This window comes from Sceloporus occidentalis, unplaced genomic scaffold (genome assembly GCF_023333645.1).
Source record: "Sceloporus occidentalis isolate IW3139 unplaced genomic scaffold, rSceOcc1.0.p SCAF_359, whole genome shotgun sequence".
NCBI classification, from domain to species: Eukaryota; Metazoa; Chordata; class Lepidosauria; order Squamata; family Phrynosomatidae; genus Sceloporus; species Sceloporus occidentalis.
Genome location: NW_028317339.1, coordinates 107,166 through 125,180, shown reverse-complemented (window position 1 = coordinate 125,180; position 18,015 = coordinate 107,166). Strand labels below are relative to the sequence as shown.

The window sequence follows — 18,015 nt, the reverse complement described above, 5'->3', positions numbered from 1 at the left end:
GCCACCACGGTTTCATTGCCTGAATGCTGAGGAAGTGGATTCTCTGTAAATGTGATTATCTCACCATCCTCAACCATGATTAAAATGGAGGAAAGTGAGACAGAGTTGTTGGTTTTAGTTATGATGGTGCTGGGAGTAATTACCTGCACCTCAATGTAAACATTAGTAGTCTTATTGATTTCCAGATTTGTCACCTCAAAGCTGTCCATTTTCTCGGTTGATGTTGTTACACTCACTATACTGCTGCTTCTCAAAGTTGTTACTGTAATATTTTGCTCAGGCTGTGGTTTAGTTGGTGTAGTGGTTGGAGTATCCGGGGTAGTAGTATTTGGGGTGGTAGTAGCTGAGGTAGTAGTTGTTGTTGTGGTGGTGGTGGTGGTAGTAGTCGGGGTAGTAGTAGTTGGGGTGGTAGTAGTAGTTGTAGGGGTGGTAGTGGTAGTAGTTGGGGTGGTAGTGGTAGTAGTAGTTGGGGTGGTCGTGGTAGTAGTAGTTGTTGGAGTGGTAGTAGTAGTTGTTGGGGTGGTAGTGGTAGTAGTAGTTGTTGGGGTGGTAGTGGTAGTTGTTGGGGTGATAGTAGTGGTTGTTGGAGTAGTAGTAGTTGGGGTGGTAGTAGTGGTTGTTGGAGTAGTAGTAGTTGGGGTGGTGGTAGTGGTTGTTGGAGTAGTACTAGTTGTTGATGTGGTGGTGGGTGTGGTTGTCATTGGGGAAATGGTGGGAATCACAGATGTTTCTGTAAATAAGGGATCTGAAAGAGAAACATAGCAATTAATTTATGTGATACATTAGCAAAATAATGCATTTGTGATTCAAGCATTGTTAATAATCAATAGATGCACACTTAAAAACAGATAAACTAATGTACTAAATATAATAAATACATTCTTTGTCTCAGGCTCTACTATAAAGAAAGCCTGGCTAAAAGGTTTCAGGACTTTTGGAGATTTGTTTCTATAAAGTAAATTAAGCTGTTACATGATACATAAAGCAACATTTAAAAAGGGGGTGGGGTACCAAAACATGTTGAAAAGGAAAAGATACGTTCATATTCACCATGCAAAATGTGCAAGCTATAGTCCAAAAATGTATGATTTTAAAGTATTCTGTATTTCTTCTTCTGTTGGAAAATCTGGCTTTTGCGTGTTGTACCCTTCTGACATGAACAAATTTGCATGCCAAAGGCCCATAACAACATACGTCCCAATCGGGATTGGCAATCTGCCATTTACACAACCCAGTCTCCTTCTGTAGGAGGGATAGATTCTCATTTTGGCCCAAAATCCTCCTATCCCTCTTTCCCTCCCTGATGTCCCTCTTTTCTATTATCTTAAAATGTTTTGTGCGTATGAGTCTATACCAGGGTTTTACTTCCATGAATGTTATAATACAGTCTATAGAGAAAGTGGAAAATACTGTATGTTTATCAGTTAAATTGTGGAAATAAAATACAATATTCTTCTTATAAATACATTATTGTACACAAATAACTACCAGAGGTCACAAATTCATGTAAAAAGTACTCTTGTGCATATACCATATTTGCCCGAATATAGGCCTGCACTTTTTTCCCCCACTTTAAGTCTTTAAAGTGGGGGTGCAGCCTATAAGTGGGGTATAGCACAGGGATGCACAATTCTGGGACATGCAGTTCCGGGCGCTGGGCAGGTGTTTTTTCTTTTTCATTTAGCCCTGCTGCAGGCAAGCAGCAGGATTAGGATCCAGATCCCTCGCAGCACTGCAGGGGACCTGGATCCTCCTCTCCGGCAGCTGTGGACGTCTGCACGATGCACGTAGACAACCTCGAGCCAATACGCTATGTTAGGGTTCACTGGCGTGAAGCCCCAATTATTCTGCCTGTGCTGGATGTTTGCTAGTATAATTATGATTAGTTATGACCAGTTTCAATAAACTTCTCATTTTACCCAGACAATACAACAGCTCATGTGTATCATGTGTTTATAATACATGATACATCAGAATAATTGCAAACATTTCCTCTAATAGGCTCCCAAATGACACTGAATTCGAACATACCTGTGCAAAAGACATCAATCCTCACGGACCCTGTAAACTTGTAGATAAAGAAATTCCCAGGACAAGCTTTCACAGGAATACTTGCACCAGTCACACAACCTGTTAATGAGTTGATTGTGAGAGGAACCATCTTCACTCCTTCTCCAACAGCTGGATGGCCTCCATTCAGAGAGAGAGGTTCAAGGGACCCACATTTCAGTGTGCCAACACATCCTTCCTGCATTCTTAAACCGGCACTTCCAGTGTAACGGAACCAACCAAAGTTGTATCGGTCTGTGGCGAATACGCCGGTAGAGTCAACTGTGGATAATCTAGTTGTTCCATTCAGTGTCTGGTAGTTGGAACAAGGATCTGCACACTGAACAGTTCCTCCAACATTAAGGCAATCCTGGTCAAAGGGACAAACACTAGAAGTGCAGGCAATGGACCGGCTAGTACTACACAAGTGGATGCCATTCCTGTTTGTACAGGTGGATGAAGGGATACATTTGTTCAAGGTGCTATTAGCACATTCGTTGATATCCGTGCATACTTTATACCCTACTCTGTTATCCCAATAATATCCTGCAGGGCAGCAGCTCTCTGTACTGCAGGAGGAAATTGCAGTGCAGTTCACACCATTCCCAATATATCCAGAGGTGCAGCTGCATGTCACAAAGTCTCCTTTTGAGCTGCATACACCAGCTGTTGCATGGCAATCAGAGCATGACTTTGCATCTGTGTAAAAGAAAAAAACAAACAACTTTGAGATATATCTGAAAAAGGTGGGGTGCTAATTATTATCTTTTATTTATATAGCGTCACCAATTTACGCAGCACTTCTTAGAATACATATATTCAAGAGGTATGACACAGAAAAAGGTGAGAGATAGTGTGGGGTTGTATCAGTGATAGGGAACTTCTAGCAGCTAAGATGGTATGCTTCTCTGAAGAAGTGGGTTTTTAGATGTTTTTTAAATGTTGGGAGGGAGGGTGAAAGCTGGAGGTTCGGTAGAAGTAGGTTCCAGAGATAGGTTCCGGGAAGAGGCGATAAGTGAGGAGAAGAGCCTTAGCCCATGGGAAGAATGTACAGATTAAGTAGGGGAGTATTTGTTTATAAGTGCAGAGGTGTATGGAGGAGCAGTGTTATGAAGGACCTTATATGTTAGTACCAGGATTTTAACTTTAATTTTAAAGGTAATAGGGAGCCAGTGGAAGCATGCAAGAAGGGGTTTCATAATGCAGACTTCGGTGAGGTAACTTTCTGCAAATGAGATTTAAATATCCTTTGTGCAAGCAGGCTATTCGTGGAACGAAAGCTCACTAGGGTTTGATTTTCATTATGTAAAGTGTAGTTCCACAAGTTTGCTTACATACTAACATACTTTTGTTATTTTTTGATTGGGGGTTAGAGGGAAGGGTTTTTTCATTTATGGGAGGGGTATGATGTTTGGCCATCTAGTTTTGCATTTTTTCATCTTTTTAAATTTTTTATTATTATTATTATTATCCTTTAGGGGTCCGATGATAGTATTTTTGTTCTATTCTTTTAAGCATTAGGAGCACAGTACTGGTGATCAGCCTGCACAGGGGTATCATCAAAGATTCCAGGAGGGTCTCGATAGAAATATTTTAGATTAATCATTGCTTCTAGACGTGTCAGCAAGTTCAGCATTCTATATTAGTGTAAACGGCTCTGTAAACTTATGGCTGAAGGAATATAGGAAGAGGAGGGGCTTGTGAACAGGGATCAAGGATGGCTATAAAGGGTTGGATTTTACTGCCTTTATGCCAAAAAGGATTTATATCCCTCCCTTCACCCCATTTTTGTTGCCTATTTTGTTGTTTTTTTTCAAGTTTAGATCAGCACTAAAGGGGGGTCCCTGATGTCTGGCTTCAGTGTGGATTTTTGCTGTCTGTGGCTAACACTAGCTAAATGCAGAAGTCAATGTGGGCTGGGTCCCTGGTGAATGTCAAGCAGCGGTCTACTGTGCTGGGCATCTTATTGCTATGCCTATGCCTATGTCTGTGTCTCACTGACCTCATTTAATCATCAAGGTATCATCAGTTAGCAAGTTCATGCATGTTGTCACAAACACTTTAGCCTTTTATTGCCATGCCTAAGGGTTTTTGTTTTATATAGTTTAATGACCATATTGAAATTGCACATGTCAAGCAGTAGGGAGCAGGAGGAGGGAAAAGAGCAATTGTATAAGGAAGTGTGTGCTCAAACGGAGAAACAACCCTTACGAAAAAAATACTGCAGTTTTTCTTAAATAATACTGCAGTTTTTTGGATATGAAAAAACTGCAATACTGCACTTTTACTGCAATATTACTGCACATTTACTGCAATTTTACTGCATTTGTACTTCACTGTACTGCAGTAAAAAATTAATGCAATAAAGCTGCAGTACATTGAAGTACAACTGTAGGTTTGCAATATAAAAAAAAGTGCAGTAAATGTGCAGTAAAACTGCAGTACAGTGAAGTACAAATGCAGTAAATGTGCAGTAATACTGCAGTAAAAGTGCAGTATTGCAGTTTTTTCATGTCCAAAAAACTGCAGTATTACTTCAGAAAAACTGCAGTATTTTTTTGTAAGGGAAGATAAGGAAAAAAGAAGCATATGTAGTACATAGACAAATATTAAATGGCAGGTTACTGTATATTACAAAAATGTCCCTTATAGAAACAGTGTTGTGGGAAATTTTGCTATATGAAGCACACTTTTATTTTGCAAATATTAGCATTTACATTGACAGGGTATCGTTTCCTGGCCGTAGAAATCCAGCCTTAGGGTGGAAACTATGATTGTTCCTTCCAAAATAACTGTAATGTTCGAACCTTTTTTATCGACCAAGCATAAAATCCGAACACAGTAATTCTTATAAATGATTACTAATTGTTTTACTTATTGGTTACTAATTGTTTTATGTAGCAATCCACATTTATAATAATATTTTAGTGACAGGGGACGCAAAGAGTGTCACAGATGTAATGAGTACTCATATGTGGTAAGAGGTGACTGCCCCTATCCCTTTTATATTGTGCATCATTAACAACAATAATTAATATAGTACTCACATGACAGGAACGCTGTAAAATAAGGAGAAAAACAAAATTAGCTGCGTAATAGCAGGTTTATGAACTTTGCTACTGAACTTTTCAAGTGGGATAAAACATTTCACATCATCATCTTAACTGTGTATTATGATTGACCATCTACTAAATTTCTCCATGATGTGATAAGGACAACTCTGTTTATCGAGTAGGAGCAACGCATTGAAGATGGTCCTTCATAATGCATACTTAAAAGGAAACTCTCATCTTGATGACATTGACCATAACTAAATTTATTTATTAAAACTACTTCTTTGTAATTGGTTGAATTATTTTGTGGGTATTTGGTTTAAAGGTAAGGAGTGTTTTGTTTTAGTGACACATACAATTATACCAGTGACCTTACTTGTCATTTAATTTTGCATGTGAATATAATGTTCTGATCTGCAAAATGAAACATTTGGGAACTGACTACTGAGCTACTGAGTAGCTGTAAATCAGTTAGTTAAGTTATTTAATCTTTGCTTGATTCACATACAAATCATAGTATAGTGAATAAACTCCATACTGCAGGTCTATGAAATGCAGCACATTATTAAGAGTTATAAGCTGAACACAACAAACACCTATATTAACAACTTGCTCTAAAGACCTGGATTGCCCCGTGTGAAAAACTTTACATGTTGGACCCCCTATGTAAACTTTTTGTGCGTGATTTACAAAAGTTTTACAAAACAAGCATATGATTACTATATATATATATATATATATATATATATACACACACACAATATGTATGTATAGATACATATAAATATAATATAATTTTCAGTTTTTCAATTATAAAGATGGCTGAGAGAGTTAATCAATATAATACACTACTTGAAAGAATGAGCCTTTGTAAACTATATTAGCTTATACGCAATGTATAACAGTATGTACATCCTTTACAAAATTGTGGTTCATCAATGATATGCTTTCTTCTTCATAATTTGAATGATCTCGAAACACAGCTGTACATAACCTTATTCTTCATTTCTGGCTCCTATCACAAATCTATATGGCTTATAAGGAATAAATAAAAATATCAATTTATATATTTAATGCATGTATATGCATGTCTGCTCTTACAAATATACAATAAATTATTTTTAGGGTCTAAAATACAATGCCTAACATTTCAGTGCTAATTCTTCCTAATTTGCTCCTTCAAATCTGTTACAGCCCGTATTTGCATACTTACTTTGTGAGTTGGCTGTTCCTAAGCATAAGGCCAGGATAGAAACACAGAAGAATGTCTTCATCTTTGGATCTGATTTACAAGAAACCTAGGAAATAAAAATTTTAGATATAATTATCGGCTGCAATGGGATTGAATGAGATGTTCTTCATGTTTTAAGTACTACCTGTTACTTGCTCCCAAACCCCTGCTTTCGCCAGTAGCTTTCTTTCATGATCTTGAAATTAAACTTTTCTGGGTATAATGTATTAGAGACATGGGCCAATCACAGACGTGGAGGGTGGGTTTTTGAGACAATACAAGTATTACTGCAAGCAGACGTATTACGCAAAAAAAGAAAGTTCAGTCTTTTCAATTAAAAAAGTTGAACCCAGTTTATTTGTTTTGTAACATTCTTTGGTCTTTTATCTCCACTAACCATGAAATATCAGTTCACACCCGTTTCTCTTTATTAAGTAAGGTCACAGGTGGTTTGTACCTGTCAATAGCCAACTGCTTTGTAAGTTGGGTGTTTGCAGAAGGTCTGGCTTATTGTTTTTTAATCATGATCACAGGTACCATGTGCCAACTTACACATTTGGATCAGGTGTGTAACTAGAAGCCGCGTAACAGAAAGCGCTGGGGGCCTCCAACTTCAACAGCTGGTCTCTGCCTTCTTTGCCCCTTCCCTCCAAACATACACTCTGGCACACATATGTAAACACACTTACACAAATTACACGCACCTACTCATACTTACTAACACACATACACATTAATTCTAACACATATAATTTCACCCCACTTACACATATTTGCTCACACACAAATACTTACACATTAAAGCTCACACACAGAATTAAACATTGATACTCACAAACATACAAACACATATACATACATTCCACCTCTCTCCTGCCCCTGCTTACCTCTCACCGGTCCCATACTGTGCAGCAGCCTCGGTTTCACTGCGGGGTCATATGATGTAATGTGACTTCGATACATTCCTGTCTCCCCATGCCAGTTCAAAATTGTTTTACGAAAGGACACTTCCGACCTGGACCGCACCTCACTTTCTAAACAGTTTTGGATGGGTATGAGGAGAAAGTAACAAGGGGTCCCAGGTGTCGACCTGTTGTTATGCCAGGGATTTGGATACATGTCTTTAGATGCACTTTAATCACAGTAATCCATGCATAGCATATAGCTACATATTTAGTTATGGTTCCTTTGACCCTCCATCTGTTACTTGAATAACTGTGGTAATCATACCTGAGAACATGTGGGCTCTGGCTTCCCGGAGCCTACCCTTGCCGGACGGCGCCAAGTCTTCCCACTGATGTGGGCCTGAAGGATTCGGGTGTTTCTCCAGGCCAAACTCGGAGAGTTCCCAGTAATGGTGGCCCCCTTTTTACTTGGAACTTGTTAAAATACTGGCCGTTATGTTAAATACAGTTTTTTCCCCCACTTAAAGTCTTTAAAGTGGGGGTTGCACAATTCGTATTGCATGACGCCCCGGGCGCCGGGCTGGTGTTTATTTTTTCCCTTTTTCATTTAGCCCTGCTGCGGGCAAGCAGCAAGGTTAAGAACCAGGTCCCCCCACAGCGCTGGATCCTCCTCTCCAGCAGCCAGGGGCTTCTATGGTGGAGCACCGGCATTACATAACCTTCCGGTGCTCTACCATAGAAGCCCCGGTGGAGGTGCCGGCAGCGGAGGTTGTCCACGAGCATTGCGCAGATGTCCAAAGGCTGGCCCTGCTAGACACCAGGGAGTCTGGTGGTGTATTGGTTAGTCGGGGGGTATGTCATTTCTAGGGTGTACAGTGGCATATCAGGGGGCATAAAGCATATCTGGGGGGCAGAGGGGAATATCTATAAGTAAGGTACATTATGAATTAAGGGGGGGGGGATTAAAATGGCTATTGGTTTTCAACATTTCTGTTTGTATATAACTTATGCTGCCTAACTGCATAACAAATACCAAAGATGTTAAAATATATGTATTCCTGTTCATTAAGTGAAATATTGTTTTACAATTTCACTAATGTGTATTTTTTCATTAAAAATAAATTTTTCTTTAAAATAGCCCCAAACTTTTAGGGTGCAGCCTATAATCGGGTGCAGCCTATTATCGAGCCAATACGGTATTCTTAAGATGCTTGTATTGGAGCAGGCTTCATCACAGGCAAACTATATTTTTAAGCTGAGTCCGTTTTGGTTTGCTTATGATATTCTTTTATATAACTAACGTATTTGAATCACCTCGTTAGAAAGTTATTATTTATACAGATACTTTTGTCTAACTTGTTTGGCTAGTGCTCAATAGATGATATTTGCGATATTTTAATTGTAATGTCAGAGATTCACATGCTTTTCAAATGTATAGTTTCCTTCTCTAAATGAAATCTTTAACATGCTTGTCTTCAAGTCTTTTTTTAAATTGTTTACCCTTTTGTAAGAAAAAATAAAAGACACATTATCCACCATTCCTAAAGTCCAACTGAGCCACTTAGTGGTTTTTAAGGAATAATTTGACATTACAAATTGTGTTTCTGCTGACATTGATGGGAGTTTGTCATCCTTAATATACATATCATACATAAATGTGTGTTTGACAAAGTCCACTACAGTATGATCTTGCTGGAAAAATGCATACCCGCTTTCTTCTCTATTTGTTCACAGAATAGTATACTGATCGTTTTTAATATTTATGATGTCAGCACCCAATGCCATAGAGAATGAAGCTGAAATTTATCATTTACACACAAAAAATAATGTGGTTGACAGTCATTCTGTCCATTTAATTTGCCTGCTGTAATACAACAAAACGCCCCTCTTGGACACAGTCATATACCCTGTTTACACTTTCAGAACAATGCAAGTTGATTTTTGGTCTTTTCTCATAATTTTTATTCATGCACCATTTTAGAGATTCACCTTTTAGCTATTTCCAGAATATCTATATTTTTTACGGACAAGGTCTACATTACCACATAAAATACACTTTGTGAGGTACCACCAGAGATCTGTACAATTGCATAACCATGCTTCATTTTATGCTATGAACACCTCTAGAAACAAAAGAGAAGAGACATTTTTGAGTGGATGTATGACAGAAACACAATGTAGATGTGGTATTAGACAGATATGTCCACCAGCTGGTCCTATAATAAAACCAGTATATATCTGAGAGTTAGCCTATAAAATATTTTACCTCAGCCCATCTCTCCAGACAGCTTGCTTGGGTTGCCTGCTATCTCAGAAGTTACACAGTGGTATGTAAATCCCATTTAGACTGGATATTGTATTTATTTTTAACTTTTTGCATTGAACCATGTGTACCAAATGTATAATCTCTGGGACACTTGCCATTGAATTGTATACATATCAATATGTAATGCAATATTGCTAAAATTGTATCAACCTTTGCTTATGTCAGTTGGTATATATTGTGGGATTATGCTAAACTATTTGATGTTAACAAATGACATTTTAAACCCACAACCTTTGCATCATTCTCATATGTCAGGCAAACATTTTTTTATTTAAACATGCGTGCGTGTCCAGTCTGTACAAGATTGCACATTACTTTTTCAGTATTTTTCAGTATGCGGTTACAGTGGCTTAACTACACCCTTCCTATGCTCTCAAAACATCTGAAAAATGTTTTGACATATAGACACAAAGGGTCAGCTTTTGCTCCTTTGTTCTAAATTCAGAGAAAAAATGCTTTTCGCTCCTTGGGCCATTATGTGACGTAAGCAAATTACAGACACCCTGGTGTATGCGAGGATGCCTTTAATGGCATACCTCCAGGAACTATTACTTGCGAAAGGTTTCAAGAAAATTTTGCAGCAACCACAAAATACTTTTTTAAAAGTCCTATATTCAGTAGTTGTCACCATTCCTGTCACACCCAGAGTACATAGAACAGAATGCTAAGTTTGGTTTTAAATGAAATGATCACTAAAACAACAAAAAAAACACATTTGTCACGTAAGAATTACAAAATCAGTATGATTGAAAGTTCAAGACAGAAGATGTGATGCAGAATCCCAAATACATGACATGATACTTTTTACACTGTAGTTTTATGTCATAACTTGTCAACATTTTTTTTATTTACTGAAAAGAACAAATAAAACAATAAAGCTTTTGCAATGGTTTTGACTTATAGCACCTTGAGGTTTAGTCAGTAAAGAGGGGGTTTGCCTGAAAGTTCATGTTTCAACTTCAATAAATGTCATTAAGGCCCACCTTCTAAAGGGTGAGGTGGGCCAGTATAATGTGTTTAATTTGTGAGCTGACAAGAAATCTCACTGATTTAACCCCTTCAATCCCAGGGGTTTTGGTACCTCAAGTCCCAGAGCAATTTTGCAATTTTTGCGGTATGTCGGTTTAGCGATTATTCTCCTTTCCTGTGAATAGTGTACCCATGTAAACTATATATTGTTTTTTCAAGGAGAGATAGAGCTTTCTTTTGATACCATAGTTGGATGATTTTTTAGAATGAGAAATTTAGTAAAAACTATCGAAATTTTTTTTTAATTTTCCCTCTGAATCTACACAAAATTAGGTAAAGTGATGGAAAATACCCTCCAAGTTTATCAATTCAGGTGTCCTGATTTCAGAAATACCTAATTTATATAGATTTTCTTTTACACAAAAATGGTTATAGGTCCTCTTAGGGACCTCCTGAACATGCCAGTGATGTCACATTGACATCACTTAGCTCACATTATTATTTTTTTATTATTTATATTATTATTTTAATGATTTTTTAATATTATTTTTGAAATGACTAACCGTTTTTTTTTTTCTGTTTCAGGGTGGGAGGGGGGGTGAGAAACGCAGCATCTGTGCCTCATCGGAGGACAGGATATCCCCTGCAGGGATCGGGCAGTTTTAAATGTAACAGCTTTCCGGCTTTCATGACAGAAGCTGTTACATCAGGTTGGACAGCAGAAAGCCGGCGAAGTGGGGAGTCAAACGACAGCCTGATCTCCCGTGCAGCAGCAGGGATGTGTCCCTGACGCTGCAAGAAGGGCTGGATGTACCGGTACGTCCATAGGGGTTTCTTAAGAGGGGTTTTTTGGACGTCCCGGTACGTCCATAGGGGTTTCTTAAGAGGCCAGACACTCACTGGAGTTTGTACTTAATACGTCATGTATGTGGCCTAGGTATGCCAGAAAGAAGCAGAACATTGGAATAGAAAGCCCTGTTTGGCCCTGCCTGAAGGCAGTTCTGAATGAAGTTTATATATATTTATACGTGTGTATGTTGCAATTTTTGGCATCCCGAGAATTCATATAAGAAAAATATTTTTAAAGTATATTCCCATTTTGATATTTAAAATTTTCTAGTGTGTAACTTGGAATAGGAAATTGTTCAATCATGACTTCCTATTTCACAGGGGTATTAATGTATAAATGTTAAGTAACGAATAGGCCTAATTCCTTTAGCCATTCATCACAATGGGTAAGACCAAGCAATGCGATGTGCGACAAAACTTGAGAAATGACTTATATAAAATAAGAAATGTTATGAATCAACCTAAAAGTGTTTCTATTTTGTCTCAACACACTGTGAAGAGTATGGTTTCAGTGGACAAAAAATCTCCAAGGATCACAGCTTGAGAATTGCATAAGTTAGTTGCATCTTGGAGTCAGAAAGTCTCCAAAACTACAATCGGACATCACCTAAATCACCACAAGTTGTTTGACAGGGTTTCAAGAAAAAAGCCTCTACTCTCATCCAAAAAAAAACTCAAGCATCTTCTGTTGGTCAAATAATACTGGAACTTCAAAATGTATTGGGTTCTATAGTCAGATGAAAATAGAGCTTTTTGGCAATAAACACCAGAGGTGGCTTTGGCGCACACAGATAGGTAGCCATATAGAAAAGTGCTTCATGCTCATGGTTAAATATGGTGGTGGGTCTTTATTGTTTTGGGGCTATTATTTGGGGTTATCATCAACATCCATGATTGGATCTTCCAGCAGGACAATGATCCAAAACATACATCAAAATCAACACAGAACTGGTTTACTGACACACGGAGTCAAGTTCCTACAATGGCCAACCCAGTCCCCCTGACTTGAACCTGTAAGGTACCTAGGATGAATGGACCTCCCGGTGCAGAAATAGGTAGACAGGTGTCGATACATGATAAGAAGTGGAGAAGTACAAATCAAAGGCAAAGTCAACAGAAAGCAGGGTCAAAACAAAGGCAGAAGTTTGCCACATTAAATTGAAATCCATCCAAAGTTAAAAAACAGACCGGATCAGGAATAAGCTGAATTTACACATAGATTCGCAGAAATGCTACACCAATAAAGGCATAAATTATAAAGTTCAGGAGTATAAATTAAGTTCAGGAGTTGATATACGCCAGGGGGAGGAAAAGGGGGCTATCCAAAGTTACAAAAAGTTAGCTGAGCCTGCTCGTGAGCACTTTGCTGGAGAGGAGGTAGTGGGTGAGTGGAGTTACTACTAGCTAGCTCTTAAGATGCAGCAGTGTAGCACATATGGTTCAAAGCCAGGGAAGGTACTCGGCTAGTGCTGGAATTCCAGATGCAGTGGATACCTCAGACAGAGGAATAAGCTGGAAACCCTACACACAGAAAAAGGGAGAAGTTTGCATACAGCCCTGCTGAGTATTGTCCCTAGCAAACTAATCCAGAGGCAGAAGTTCTGACCTGTTGTCCTGGCCAGTTCTTTAGTCCTCAAAGTTGATGTGTTAGAAGCAGGAAAAAACGGGCAAGGATAAGGATCTGAGCAATTTTGACAAGGGCCAGCTTGTGATGGCCAGACAACTGGGTCACAGCATCTCTAAAACTGCAGCTCTTATGGGGTGTTTCTGGTCTGCAGGATGGCTGGGGGAGTATGCGTTGCTTACCGGGAGAACAAATGGCACCAGGATGCATCCATGGAGGCCCCACCTTGTAACTTACAGGACCTAAAGGATCTGCTGCTAATGTCGTCTTGGTGCCAGATACCACAGCACACATTCAGAGGTCTAGTGGAGTCCACGGGTCAGGGCTCTTTTGGCAGCAAAAGGGGGACCTACACAATATTAGGCAGATGGTCATAATGATATGGCTGATCAGTGTGTATATATCAGGCATGTCCAAACTTTTTCGAAGAGTGCCAGATTTGATGAAGTGAACATGTGCGAGGGCCGACCATTTTGCCTGACATTCTTTGAACCCTTAAAATTAAATGCAAATTAACTATTTTATGTAAAGTTTATTGAAAACGGCATACTTTTCATTTTGGGACTTGGATGACAAACTTAAACAGGTGTTAAATCACTCGGCCTTTAATATCAAAAAAACAGATCTATATTTGGGCAACTTATCTGTGGAGCCTCAGTCCGGAACGCGGGCCGCAATTGGCCCTTGGGCTGGACTTTGGACATGCCTGATATATATAGTTGTGGAAAAAAGAAAGTACACCTTCTTTGAATGCTAGATATTTATTTTTGTTGAATAAATCATGATACAGTGTAGTATGTCATGTGTTGGTGTTATATACACTGCATACACACCAGCATATCTGAACAACATTTTTACAAACTTTAAGTTCTGACAACCGGTTTAACAATGAATTTGGTGGGATTTGTGGTGTACTTATATTCATGGCACCTATGTTGTGTTCCAGTAATAAGCCTATAATAATCTATACAGATACAGTTTTCTATAGCTGTACAATTCAATCTGGTTTTGCAACAACGTATTGCAATACAGACAATGGTCAGCAGATGGAAATAGTCAACTTTGTAATACCAAATGTGTGAAATGTGGCATCACACACAAAATCTTATTATTATTATTATTATGTATTGTTTTTTACAGCACCATCAAATTCCGTAGCGCTGTACAATGGGTCGACAGGACATAACAAGTAGTATGTAACATAACAATTTGAGTTACGGAGACAACAGGTGAGGAGGGCCCTGCATTCTGGTTATAGCTCAAGGAGAACCACATGGAAACAGAGATGAACTGAAATGCACGTGCAAACCCTGCATTGTGGGTATAGATCAAATGCAGGGGCGTAACTAGAAACCATAGGGCCCTGGTAAGAACCCCCCCATGCCCCCTACTTCAACAGCTAGTCTGTGCCATCATTGTCCCCACACAACTGGTCTGTGCCTTCTTTGCCCCTTTCCAACATACAACATATGTAAACACACAAATTACACATACTTACTCATACTCACTAACACACACTTCATCTCACCCCACTTACACATCCATGCTCACACACACATGTACACATCCATGCTCACACACACACCAGTACAAGTACACATCCATGTTCACACACACACACACACACACACACACACACACAAGTACACATCCATGCTCACACACACACTATAAGGGCATTGGGTGCCGGATCAAGCAGGAGTCTCGTTGAGAACAGGCTCGGAGCATGGCCTTATACAGACTGAGGATGGATCCAGTTCAGGGCTGCTCTCCACTGTAGCTCTAGTTTTTCCTCTTGGGCGCCATCTATAGGTGTTCTGGGTACGAATAGGATATAAACTTGGGGTGACAAGCTTAGTACAGGCAGGAAACAGACTTGTAATAACTAGTTCTCGGTGACCAAGTTTGCGGGAAACTGGAAGCACAATGGCAGGGCACGACGCAGGAGCGAGGCAGAAACTACAAGAAACGTCGGACCTCTGTGATTGCCAACAAGGGTTTTGCCACCAAGTACTAAGTCATGTTTTGCAAAGGGGTCAAATCAATTTATAATTTATTTGAAATGCGTTATTCTGGATTTTTTTGTTGTTATTCCATCTCTCACTGTTCAAATAAACCGGTCAAATATCTCTATTACTGTTGACAACTCCACTATCCAACCAACAGACCAGGTTCCCTGCCTTGGTGTCACCCTTGACTCTGCTATCTCCTTCACCCCTCACATCCAGTCCCCCACCAAATCCTGCCTTCACCTGAAAAACATCTCCCAAACCCCCTCATTCTTCACACAAGAAAGAACCAAATTACTAATCCACTCCCTTGTGATATCCCGTCTGGATTATTGCAACTCCCTGCTAACCAGTCTCCCCCTCTCCCGCCTTTCAACGCTTCAATCCATCCTCAACACTGCAGCTAGATTATTTTTTCTCTGCCGCCGTTCCTCATCCACTGCTCCACTCATCCACTGCCAATCACTTCATTGGTTCCCCATACCCTTCAGAATCAAATTTAAACTTCTGACCCCTGACCTATAGAGCCCTCAACAACTCTGCGCCCCCTTATATCTCTATCCTCCTATCAAAATACACCCCTAACCGTCCTCTTCCCTTCTCTCACTACCTGCGGCTATCTTCTACTGTTGTTACCTCTTCCCACTCCCGTATTCAGGATTTCACCCACACCTCCTGTGGAATTCCCTTCCTCATTCCATCAGAATACCTGGTGCGCAACTTTCAAAACCTCGCTGAAAACCCACCTCTTCCGAGAAACATACAGCATTTCTTCCCAGTACCCTCAACCATCATCATAATCAAGCCATTTTAATAATCAACAGCTTCAACATATCATTGGAACCAGATCAACTCATCCCAATCCAAGCAGTCCTCTCCTATTGTCTCACTTCCCCCTAAACCACTGACTAGATTGCAAGCTCACAAGAGCAGGGCCCTCTTCCCCTTTGTACCAGTTTTTATTGTGTGTGATTCTAAATTGTTCTACTGACTGTAACAGCGCTGTGGAATCTGCTGTCGCTTTATAAATAAATGTAATGTAATCTAAACTGAGATATTTTGTTTTAAAAAATATATGGTTTATCTGGTCAATCTGCACCCATGTCCTATTTCAGACACCTTTGAACCCGGCCAATTCAATTCCAATAATCAAATGGTATTTCAAATGCTAGTATTTTAACTCTTTCAAAGCCAGGATTTTTTTTTATAATATACAGTGTTCATTTTGGACTTGCTGAGAAAAATAAACTAAATTTTTTTATATTTTGTTGGAACTGGGTGGTGACAATGTTACCACATTTTAAACCGTTATAAACTATTTTTATAATGTGTTTTACTAAACACGTTGTGATTAGTAAGCTATTTATCACATTAAGCCCCCCCTATATCTGTGCCCCCCATGTGCCTCCCCAATTGAAACACTGTCTATTTGTAATAGACGCGGAGGAGAGAGAAAGAGACGCTGAAAGGTCGCTGAGGAATAAGTTTTCAGCAACCGTTCAGCGCCTCTCGCTCTTCTCCGTGAGGCCTCTGCCTTGGTCGAGGTGCCGGCATTTCATGCTGAGCGCCGGTATATGACGTCATATTCCGGCGCTCAACAGTGAAGCCGCGCACACCGTGGCAGAACAAGGAGACAGAGGCCTAGCGATCCCACCGCTGGACTTCTACAAGGTAAGTGAACTTCCAAGGGGGGAGGGTAGAAAGCGAGGAGGGGGTAGATAGGGAGTGAGAAGAGGTAGATAGGGAGTGAGAAGAGGTAGATAGGGTAGATAGGGAGTGAGAAGAGGTAGACAGGGTAGATAGGGAGGGAGAGGGGGTAGATAGGGAGGGAGAGGGGGTAGATAGGGTAGATAGGGAGGGAGAGGGGCTAAATATGGAGAAGGGAGGGAGAGGGGATAAATAGGGAGAAGGGGTAAATAGGGAGAAGGGAGGGAGAAGGGGTAAATAGGGAGAAGGGAGGGTGGCAAGAATATTGAGATAAAGAGTCAGACTGGGAGAGAGAATGAATGGATTAATGTGTGGATGCATTAATGAATATATGTAAATAATTTGTGTGAAAGAATAAATGATTGTGTGAATCTAAGTGAATTAGTGAGTGACTGTAAAAATGTTTATGTTTATCATAGGTGTATTACTGATTTGTCAAAAAAGCAAAGATGGTATAAGCAGGGTGTTTAAGCACTGGGGACAAAGATGACACAGATAGCGTGTTTATGGGACAAAGATGACGCATGCTGGGCTGTTTGGCGACAAAGATGGCATGTCCTATGTATGTGTAATTTGGGTGCTGGTCAGGTTCTATGTGGGCAATGTGGACGCCAGGGTTGGCTTTGGGGTGTGCGACCTGCGATCTATGCCTGTAATTTTATCTATACCTTTAATGTAGAGTTTATATGTAATTTCCAATTGATATATAGCTGCAAAGCTGGGTTTTGTGTTATTCTGTTGATCTGTATCTGCTATGTTTCCATACATTATTTATGTTTACCTGCAAATATAGGATTTGTATGTCTTATTCAGTTGATCAATACCTGGAGTGGTGTTTCCATGTGTTGTTTATTTGATCTATACCTTCAGTGCTGAGTTTACATGTGATTTCTAGTTGATCTATGCCTGCAATGCTGGGTTTGTGTGTTCTGTTGGTTTGTACCTGCAATGCTATGTTTCCATACATTATTTATGTATACCTGCAAATACAAGGTTTTTTTTTATATTCAGTTGCATGTGCTGTTTCCATGTGCTGCTTATTTGATCTATACCTGAACTACAGGGTGTAAGTTAAAGAACGGTATGGTTTAGGGAATGAGGGGACAAAGGGACTCTGGGGATGATTACAGGGGAGAGGACCTCTCAATGTCACGGTGCAGTCAGAAGAAGGTAAGACTGCACTGACACTCACTGTCTTCCCCTGATCTGCAGTCAGTGTGGCAAATACATTTTTTTGGTGTGGTAGCGGAGGGAGTGATTGCATGAAATGGAGCATTGAGCGGGGCCAAAGGA

General features: G+C 39.7%; 1 protein-coding gene across 1 annotated transcript in view; it reads right to left on the bottom strand.

Moving 5' to 3' along the window:
• Positions 1-666: 666 nt before the first annotated feature.
• Positions 667-18,015, bottom strand: part of LOC149273801 (connector enhancer of kinase suppressor of ras 1-like) — a 35,644-nt gene continuing 18,295 nt past the window's right edge. The window contains exon 20 of the mRNA XM_089505994.1: positions 667-745. Coding sequence (XP_089362120.1) covers positions 667-745 — 79 coding nt within the window. The remainder of the gene's footprint in view (positions 746-18,015) is intronic.